The 10,867-nt window shown below is 40.0% G+C and overlaps 1 protein-coding gene across 1 annotated transcript; it reads right to left on the bottom strand.

Annotated features, from left to right (window-relative positions):
- Positions 1-658: 658 nt before the first annotated feature.
- LOC127650313 (macrosialin-like) lies at positions 659-10,784 on the bottom strand. The gene is made up of 6 exons (XM_052135652.1): positions 10,555-10,784; positions 8,939-9,561; positions 8,616-8,726; positions 4,970-5,039; positions 3,935-4,105; positions 659-1,577 (listed from the first exon to the last, which is right to left on the bottom strand). Exons 1-6 carry the CDS (start codon positions 10,601-10,603, stop codon positions 1,438-1,440), a joined length of 1,164 nt encoding a protein of 387 aa, XP_051991612.1. The 5' UTR covers positions 10,604-10,784; the 3' UTR covers positions 659-1,437.
- Positions 10,785-10,867: the final 83 nt, after the last annotated feature.

Here is a 10,867-nt window from a genome sequence, read left to right as displayed (position 1 = left end):
CGCAATACTCGTTCCCTCATCTAGAGAGAACCGAGGTTACGTTAGGTAACCGATACGTTTCATTGCCAGTCAAAGTGGATGCCTGTAATAGCTACTTTACAGGGGAATACTACACTATATACATATTTAATTTTTTTGTAACTAAATATGTGATTCTGTTACCAAACCTGATTGGTCACTCATTAATTCACTCTTGGCAGAAAGACTGGAGGTCTACCATGCAGTGAAAGTTTTGTCACTGTTTTTGAAATGAACACTTTTTGTTGATAACAATCTTAAAAAATAGCCCATTTAGGAAGGTGCCGTATATGAATCACCTAGTATTTTGTAAAGTATAGAATTGCAAACTCTTTGAGTGCAAAGGAATTCTATTTTTAAAATACTCAGAAACAATACATGTGAAAATTACAAATTAAGCCTAAACTAATTTTTCATTGACATAGATTTATTCCCAGGGAACGAAAATGCAGATAAAAAGTACACATTGAATGCACTGTAAGTTACTTAAAAATACTCTGAAAAATGAATAAATGTAAATGTACTTAACACACTAATGATGAAGGCATCTGAAATGTCTGATGTGGAATTTCAATGTGCATTAACATGGCAATGCATTGTTTGTTTTTTTTGTGCTACATATCGAATAAAAACTCAACGATGGGCTTCCAAAGGGATTTTATTCGTTTTTTTAGAACAAATTTATTCATTTGCATATGAATCCCTTTAATCAGAGCATTTCTGTATTTTAAGGCTCAGCTAAAGTGAAAGCTTCTGTTTAAAATACAGGACAGTAAAGCTCTTCAGTTTGACAACAGAAAAAAAATATTTAAAAAGAAAGGCAAGAAAAGTATTCTTCTTAGTGCACAATGAATACAGGGTTGCACTTGCTTAAAAAACTTTCTATTGTTAGTTAGAAAGTAGCTATATAAATCAATACTTCCCTTTGATGTATCCCTATACATTTTTGCTTCATGTTTTAAAGCCTATTTGGAAAGACTAATGCACATATTAATCAAATTAATATTGTTCAGTACAGAAAGTGCATTAGAAGTGCACCACACAGAAAACAGCACTTACACTTACACTTAAGCAACAGCTGATAATTAACATCCCTTTGTAAAGTCAGTTTAAAATGTGATTACATTAGGTTCTTTAAAAAGGCAATTAGTTCTTGAAAGTGGGCCAAATGTAGTATGTACTAAGGGAGCCATTTATTGTCTGGATATATTATGATCTTAGTGATAAATACATCTTGATGGCAACAGCAGCTTTTGTCAGGATGTGGCATGTCTGCATTTCACTTAAACTTTGCTTGGAAATATCCTAGGCCATCCCTGTTCATCAATAACATTAATTTAAGATATACATTACAGCATAAACATTCCTGTAAACTGGAATTGCTTGTGGTACTTCCAAAAAGTGAGGGCTTGCTGGCCTTTATAGAGACTGGTACCCATCAGTTCTGCGTTTCCTGCTGATAAGATAAGCTAGGACTACAATGACAATGAGAATGATGAGGATGATGCCCACAGCGATGGGAACACGGTAGTCAGTTTGATCAGCCTTGCACAGATCAGCTGTAATACAAACACACAAACAGAGCACTTATGAACTCTTATGAACTTAAATCTCATTGCAAGTAATGACAACAAATTGTGAGTTTTTTTCAGGTTCCACTGAGATAAAAGTAAATAAATACATAACTTGCAAGGCACTGTAATTAACATCTACCACAACATTTTTATAAAAATAGCATGCAGGGAACTGTTCTTCAGGTTCCTTTTGGACTTATAACAGGCAAACATCTTTCTAACAAAAGTAGAATAGAGTAACCTGGCTGGATCTTATGAAAACATGAACTAAGGACTGGTTTAACCAGTTCCCTTTCATTGCTATGACAGTTTTGCCACAGTGTTGTACACAGGTAGGCACGGTGCTGCAAAAAAAGTTGTGTGCCTTAAAGAAGGCAGTACATTCCAATAGCCAGTGTTGGGTAGTAATGGACTACATGTAATCTTGATTACACAATTAGATTACAAACACTAAATACAGATTACAATGAATTTTATGTATTACATATTAATTACATAGGCAAGTTGTTTGATTTCATGTTCACCAGTGTTTAACGAAAGTGTAAAGGAGAGTAAATAAGTAGTTAATACATTTATTAACAACTGCCGGTGATGAGGGCAGGGAATTATGGGAAGTGTAGTCAGGCTCGAGGGGCAAAGCCGTAGAATGCGGAGCCATGGCAGGCTCGAGAGGCAAAGCCGTAGAATGCGGAGCCATGGCAGGCTCGAGAGGCAAAGCCGTAGAAGGCAGAGCCATAGCAGGCTTGAGGGGTGAAGCCATAGAAGGCAGAGCCATGGCATGCTCGAGACTAAGAGTCCAGGATGACTGGGAAATGACCTCAGTGGTCGCGAACATGAGCAGTCTCAGGCGTGATCTCCATGGTAATGGATATGGACAGAGACTCGGGAACGACCTCTGTGGTGGTGATCATGGGCAGAGACTTGGAAACGACCTCTGTGGTCATGAAAATAGGCTGAGACTCGGAGATGACCTCTGTAGTTGTGTACATGAGCAGAGATTCTGAAAAGACCTACGTGGTCATGAACATGGGTTGAGACTTGGATACGACCTCCATGGTCGTGAACATGGGCTGAGACTTGGATACGACCTCTATGTTCGTGAAAATGGGCCGAGACTTGGAAACGATCTCCATGGTCGTGGGCATGGACAGAGACTTGGAAACGACCTCCATGGTCATGGGCATGGATAGAGACTTGGAAACAACCTCCATGGTCATGGGCATGGATAGAGACTCTGGAACAACCTCTGTGGTCATGATCATGGGCAGAGACTCAGAAACGACCTCTGTGGTTGAGAACATAGGCCGAGACTCGGAGATGAACTCTGTGGTCATGAACATGGGCTGAGATTTGGAAACAACCTCTGTGGTCGTGTACAGAGACTTGGAAACAGAAGCCTATCTCCTCCTCCTCTGGGAGGCAGAAGTTGGCAATGCAGGCTCTGGGACGGACAAGGCTTCCAACTCGTTGACCGTGGCAGGCGTGGGCGTTGGCTTGTTGGCCATAACAGTTGTAGGCACTGACAAATTGTGAGGATGGGTTCTTGTGGCCCAACGCATTGATATCAGTGATGGATCATACAACTTGGAGACAGGGAAAAACAGTGGGTAAACTCCCTTATGGATAAATCTGCCTGGCTTAGTTCAGTGAAGTACAGTGCTAGATCCATTTTGCATTCAGTTGTTCTGTAACGTGCAAAGGGAAACACAAGAGCTGGATCTATGCGCGGTGAAAATGTTATTAAATGGAACAAAAAAGTACAAAATAACAGTAAACACAGGAACAGAAAACATCCACAATAGGAAAAACTCAGGAACAAAGGAAGCATCAACAACAAGCAAAACACAGGAACACAGGAAAATCTACGATGGGCTCAGGTAATACATGGGAGGTCAAACACATACAGCAACTGACATGGAATGAGCAAACAACAAGGCATTAAGTACACAAAGACTAATGAGTAAATGAAAAACAGGTGAGGACAATGGAAGACAGCTAGCAGTGATGAGGGCAGGGAATTAATGGAAGTGTAGTCAATGGGGAACAGATGACAGAGGCAAAACACAGGGAATCGTGACACTTGTGAAGTGTTAACGTGATTTTGAATACTAATTGCATGACTACAGAAATGCAGAATGTAATTATCATTATATAAATGCACCTATGAATGCAATTTTTAAGGTAATAAAATATGAACAACCACATACTGTTAAATTGTTACTGTTGTATACAAAATATCCAATGCCATTTCTACATTACATAGAAAGTACATATGAAAATACATGCTGTGGGTCTTTGCAAGTATGTTGCTTGTATATGACATAAATAGAGGGTGTACTTACCGGTGCCGAAGTTATTGCTCTTAAAGTTGTAGGCCTGAATCCTGTAACTGGAGAGATCCAGATAAACACCGCTCCCCATGTTCACTGTCTCAGCCTTGCAGGAGTATGAATGACCCGCAGCCGCGGCAAACAGCCAAAGAGATTCATTCTTCCCACGGAAACTGCTTGCCACTTCATGACAAAAAATGTAAATAATTTATATATCATTAGATATTTGTGTTGGTGGGTATGTGAGCAATATGATACGTGATAAAAAAAATCATCAATTATAAAAATAGTATTAAATCTCACCCTATACTTAATCTGAACATAATCCTTAACCTTATAACAATCTTAAATAGGTTCAATACACTTGCCCATGCATAAATTACTAGAGGTGTTGAAACTGTTGAACATGTAAAATTAATAAAATGGCCGATATATACTAATCTCTGTGAGTCTTCATGGGAGATCCATATGTCTTGAAATGAATGAAACATACTCACACAGGGACATTTCATTATTAGAGAAAAACACCCTTTACTGTAACTACAGCATTCAATAACACCAATACTTCCCTGTTCTTCCCTTTACAGAGCATGTGCTGCCAAACTGGTTGAACTGCATGGCTGAAAATACTGTGTAATATGAACGTGCATGTGTGTGTTTAAGCTTAGCTATTAATATCTTGGACTTTAAAGAATGTGAAAAGTAACATTAAAAAGATGATTTAATCACAATTTAATGATTTATATTTAAATCCCAATACAAAACAAACATTTAATTAGCTTTAGTTGAAAGAATTCAGCCTTTAAAACATTTGGTTCTTCCATTGTGAAGCAAAGGTTTATGGTCCCATAAACACAATCAACAGTTTACATAAACTAAAACAGCCAAACCAATACTAATATTTACCTACTTTGCCTAGGTAACTTTCACAAAAATAGTGTACATACAGAGGTATAAAGTCCAAAGTCCTGAATATAAATGTAATATGTGTGGTGCTGTGGTTGTTTAACCATGCAAATTATGTTAGTCGTATGGTAGGAAATGTACCTCCAGATTTAAAAGCATAGGTCAAGTTATACTCCAAAGTCTCGACATAGACCATTTTTGATGTTGCATTCTGGAAAATCCAAAGAAAAATCACAACCATTAGCAAAAAGAAAAATACAAGTACAATTCCAATCATGTGACTTGTGTGACCTGTGACTCTTCACATGAATCACACAGCATTGTCAAAAAATGCAAAATGCTGTTTACATACATGTTATATATCTGTTATACATATCTGTTATAGAAAAAAAAACTTGAACTACTATTATGGTACACAACTACCGATAAATCAAGCACTATCTACATAACTGCAGCAATTGATATGGGTAAAAGATATGGGTCACCGTGATCTTTCTACTAAGAGCACCTTGTGCCTCCCTTTGTGCTTATTGGTCAAGTTGTTACTGGGAAGTTGCTTAAGTTTTGTCAGGTAGAAAATAAATAACACTGTGTTTTATGATTCCTCCTCAAGGGTCAAAGTTCCCTTTTTTTTATTCTATTAAACAAACAAGGTTTTTTCTCATAAACGACCACAATCTTAATATATACTACTGTACAGCCATGGCCAAAAGTATTGGCAGTGACATACATTTTGTGTTTTGCAAAGTTTGCTGCTTCAGTATTTGTAGATTATTTTTTCAGGTTTCTATAGTATACTGGAAAACAATGATAAGCGTTTCATACATTTTAAAGGCTTTTATTGGCAAAAACACTCAATTTATGTCAAGAGTCAATATTTACAGTGTTGACCCTTGTTCTTCATAACCTCTGCAATTCGCTCTGGCATGCTGGATATCAGCTTCTGGGCCCAATCCTGACTGATGGCGATCCATTCTTGCCTTATTTGTGCTCGGAGTTGATCACAATTTGTGGGCTTTGGTTTATCCACTCGCCTTTTGAGGATTGACCACAGGTTTTCTATGGGATTAAGATCCGGGGAGTTGCCTGGCCACGGATCCAAAGTTTCAATGTAATGATCTCCTAGCCACTTCATTATCACTCTTGCCTTGTGACATGCTGGAAAATGCACAGATCATCACCAAATTGCTCCTGGATCATTGAAAAAGTTGCTCTTGCAGGACGTTTTGATAGAATTCTTTATTCGTGGCAGTGTTTTTGGGCAGAATTGTGAGAGAGCCCACTCCCTTGGATGAAAAGCAACCCAACACATGGATGGTCTCAGGATGCTTCACTGTTGGCACGACATAGGACTCATGGTAGCATTCACCTTTTCTTCTCCAGACTATCGATTTCCAGATGTCCCAAACAGTCGGAAGGGGGCTTCATCAGGGAAAATATCTTTGCACCAGTTTTCTGCTGTCTAATCCTTGTACTGCCTGCAGAATTTCAGTCTGTCCTTGATGTTTATCTTGGAGAGAAATGGCTTCTTTGCTGCCCTTCTTGACACCAGGCCATTGTCCAAAAGTCTTCACCTCACTGTGCATGAAAATGCACTCACACCAACCTGCTGCTAATATTGAGAAAGCTCTGCACTGGTGGTGACACGATTCCGTAGCTGACTCCTCAGGAGGAGACGGTCCTGGCATTTGCTGGACAGGGACATCCTGAATCCTTCTTCACTGCAGTTGAACCTCTACCCTTGAAGTTTTTGATGATCCAGTAAATGGTTATTTCAGATGCAATATTCTTTGCAGCAATTTAACCATTGTAACCGTCGCTAACAAGAACACAATGATTGGAAGCACTTCTTCTCTCCTTTTATAGCAAACGGTCTGCTCTTATAATCCAATCAGAATGACTGATTGATTTCACCTGACTAGTACTCGTTCACACTTTCCCAGGTGCTGCTGATATGATTAGTGAAATTATGTTGGCTGGTCATTTTGTGCCAGGACCAAAAAACTGTGAAATTTGGGTTTTTGTGATAAAGAATTTTTTTTTAGCCAATTAAGCTTTTTGCAATTATTTAAAATGCATCTGATCACTCTGCACAATAATCTAGAATCAATGTGAATCAACACCACAACAATTGAAGCAGAAAAATTTGCAAACACAAAATTTATGTCACTGCCAATACTTTTGGCCATGGCTGTAGTGACACCTATTCAAAAGAACGTCATGGTTATCGTTGTAACCTACGTTTGCTGATGGAGGGAATAAGACGTTGTGACGAATGTAGTGACACAAGGGGTCTTTCTTGAGAGCCTCACGTACCTCTGAACTTGAGAAAAGGCCAATGAGAAATTGGCAGACAGAATTTGCATGTCCCGCCCCCGGACATACGGGTATAAAGGGAAGCCGGCGTGTGTCTGACAGTCAGATTTTTTCCTCGGAGCTGAGTGGTTGTGCAGCAGCAAGCTGAGTCTCACTACTGTTCCACTCACCTCTATCAGAGCATTGCTGTTGGATCTACGGCGCGTTACCAGCAGCTTTCTCAATCTCTGCACACTGTGCAGTCCACACCCCTGGGCGCTTCGACAGCACTTCTGTAAGTTAGAGACTGAGGAGGTCCTGTGAAGACATCCTCAGAACTCATCAGCGCTGGCCTGCCGGGCAGTCATGGGTCCGGAGGTGAAGTAACTGGGGTTTTTGGTGCCGGGGTGCCGAGAGAACGGCGTGCACCCGGTAGAAGACCCAGGAAGTGAGGAAATCGCTCTTTTATTAACAATGTGGGAAAACATGTATGCGCCCTGTGAAACCCTATGAGCGGCGCCCTGACCTGATGAACCAATCGACTAGCCGTGAGGGGTGTTGCCCGGCGAAACCAAGCCCGTTGCTCTCCCCAAATCGCCTTCATCGCCGGCCTTAATCCCGTAGGAAAAAGGCACGGTGTGGGTGGGCGGATTAAGTGGCTTTCCCTCGGAAGGGAGAAAGCCACGATCGCAATGTTGCCATGGCTATGTTCTCGAAATAAGTACATAAACCATTCATAAATGCTGCCTCAGTGTGATCGCAGCCCAGATACGCAAGGCAGCGCTTCTGACCATTAGGAGTGGAGAGAAAACATCCGCATCCAGGAACTACACAGAAGCAGAAAGACATCTTTAAAAAGACGCATCCTGAAAAGGACGTTCAACACCTGCTGTGTATTGCTCTTTTGTGAATGAAAATACTCTCTTTTAGAGGTATACACGCTTTTACAGAAGTGCTGTCGAAGCGCCCAGGGGTTGATAAAGCTGCTGGTAACGCGCCGTAGATCCAACAGCAATGCTCTGATAGAGGTGAGTGGAACAGTAGTGAGACTCAGCTTGCTGCTGCACAACCGCTCAGCTCCGAGGAAAAAATCTGACTGTCAGACACACGCCGGCTTCCCTTTATACCCGTATTTCCGGGGGCGGGACATGCAAATTCTGTCTGCCAATTTCTCATTGGCCTTTTCTCAAGTTCAGAGGTACATGAGGCTCTCAAGAAAGACCCCTTGTGTCACTACATTCAACACAATATTGAGTGAGTGACAGAAGGGGAACTATAGTGGTGTGAAAATGTACTAGACTGAAAAAAAAATTATTTCTATGGTTCATGAAAATTTAGAATGCATTATTTTATGACATAACTGTTCACCTAACATTGGTGGTGCATCAGTTTAAGTAATTCACTTTTCTATTAAATTCTATCATTCATTAAAAAATTGTTTAGAGTTAAAAAATTATTTAAAATATTTTTGAAAATCAAAAAACAGACTTACATTTCTAAACTGCAGTGCAATTTTACCCTGCTTGAAATTGAGAAAGATTTTTTCACCACAGTTCCCACTGGCACTGGTTTGGTGTGGCTGAACAATGAATCTGCCATTAACCTAGAGAAAAACAAATTATTCTGAATGAAAGGTAATGTGTTTGTAAAGGGGAAATTTTGGACATATTAAAAGAATGAATATCAAGTCTTACATAAACTAAAATGTGAATGAAAATTAAGGCCATTTATTTAAGTAGATTAAAGTAAGAGAGAATCACTTTTGGCTCTAGGCCAAAGTCCCACCAACAGAAAACTGCCAAGAAAACCTCTTACCTGGCTGGTGTTCACACGGATCTCGATTGCCATGTGAGCCAGAAAACACAGATTGCCACTCTTGTCACTAATATTATAATTCCCTACAGTGAGGTTGGTTGAGGGTGTTGGCACTGGTGCAGAGGTAGGTGCTGCAGTTGTGGTGTTTGGGGCAGGGGCTGTTGTTACATTTGGAGTAGTCGTCGTATTGGGGTTTACGGTTGTGGTGTTTGGGGCAGGGCCTGTTGTTACATTTGGAGTAGTCGTCGTATTGGGGTTTACAGTTGTGGTGTTTGGGGCAGGGCCTGTTGTTACGTGTGGAGTAGTCGTCATATTGGGGTTTACAGTTGTGGTGTTTGGGGCAGGGCCTGTTGTTACGTGTGGAGTAGTCGTCATATTGGGGTTTACAGTTGTGGTGTTTGGGGCAGGGCCTGTTGTTACGTGTGGAGTAGTCGTCATATTGGGGTTTACAGTTGTGGTGTTTGGGGCAGGGCCTGTTGTTACGTGTGGAGTAGTCTTCATATTGGGGTTTACAGTTGTGATGTTTGGGGCAGGGACTGTTGTTGCAGAGCTGTTAGAATGGGCTGTGCTTGATTTCACATCGCTGGGTTTACTATTTGCACCATATTGACCAGAGGTGAGAGCTGAAGAGAAAGATAGACAGAATATAAGAACAGATTAAGTGTGATAAAAAATGACAACATAAACACAGGGGCCACCATTTGTTCTGCACACAAGCTGGCAATATAGAAAGATTCTTCATTATGTTGGCAAAATACTGTTATTCTACAGACTTTGTTTAGGGATTTTTCTAAATCTATACTGAGGAGATAATTTCAACCAGGGGTGGTAAATAATAAAATAATAAAAACAAGCACGTACAACCCCCCAAATATTTATACCATTATCAATGGGAACACTCACACTGTAACCACTTACTGCGCATGTACAAACATTTTGGTAAACGAGAATACAGACCTATTTCATACTCTAGGGTTTTGGAACACGGAAGTAAACGTTTGCAGGGTTAACATCGACAGCAGTGAATGATAGAGAATGGGAAATCACAGTAAATGTATTTTCTCTTACCCGTTCGCTCCAAGACCAAAAGGAAAAAAAAAAAAAAATCTTACGTTCGAACGACTTTCCAGAAGAGGAAAAAACTTAAGCGGTGGATAGAGACAGTGAAGTGGTAGAAGTTGCCAAATTTACTGTCACTCTCTCAGCAGCTGCAATAGAAACCCCTTCGCAGCTGTGGTAATTTTATTTTTATTTTTTAAAGTAATTCCAGGGTAATATAGCACGAAGCGTAATGTTATAAATTTACACTCAGTATTTAAAAAAATTATAATATAAAAAAATGCGAGATTTACGCTGCTAAATAAGTCGTGAACGCGTCATCACAGTCTGAAAAAAGGTATATTGCATAAAACAATTCCATAGACTTAAAATGGACAGAACGTTCAAAAGGGTCCAACAGAATGCTCATTAATTTAAACAGCAACTTTCAAACAATTTAAATGAAAACAGACACACAAGGCCTTCCGTATCATGGGTTTACCTTACAAATATCTTTCTGAAGGTTATATCTGAAGTTAGTGTTCACAGCATGCTAATGGATATATTAAATACGTTACCTGTTGCAGCAATGAAAAGTGCAATCATTAATAGTAATCCGTTTCTCATTTTCGCATTTATTCCGATGAGCTGGCACTGCCTTCAAAAACTCAACTGTATTCAAAATTGTCAACTGTAAAACAACGCAAATGTCTGCTGGTGAAAGTGTGGCGCTCTCTCGCTCGTTTATTCTTCAGAAACGAAAGCGCTGCACTGATAAAGGAAGTTTCCACACTAGCCTTGAGAGACTGCCCAATCACAATGCAATGTGTGTGTGTTATTAAGCCAGAGTTCAAACCGCAAAAACGCGTTTGATTCAAACGGCCCCCAAAG

Source organism: Xyrauchen texanus, chromosome 1 (genome assembly GCF_025860055.1).
Source record: "Xyrauchen texanus isolate HMW12.3.18 chromosome 1, RBS_HiC_50CHRs, whole genome shotgun sequence".
Taxonomy (NCBI): Eukaryota; Metazoa; Chordata; class Actinopteri; order Cypriniformes; family Catostomidae; genus Xyrauchen; species Xyrauchen texanus.
Note: the sequence above shows the minus strand (reverse complement) of the source record. Positions and strands in the feature narration are given on the sequence as shown.

Coding starts and splice junctions, on each gene's coding strand:
- LOC127650313 (XM_052135652.1), bottom strand. CDS start 10,603: ATGAGAAACGGATTACTATTAATGATTGCACTTTTCATTGCTGCAACA. Junction 5,040..8,615: donor TTGCACTGCAGTTTAGAAAT/GTAAGTCTGTTT, acceptor TGGATTTTCCAG/AATGCAACATCAAAAATGGT. Junction 4,106..4,969: donor CTATGCTTTTAAATCTGGAG/GTACATTTCCTA, acceptor TTTGTCATGAAG/TGGCAAGCAGTTTCCGTGGG.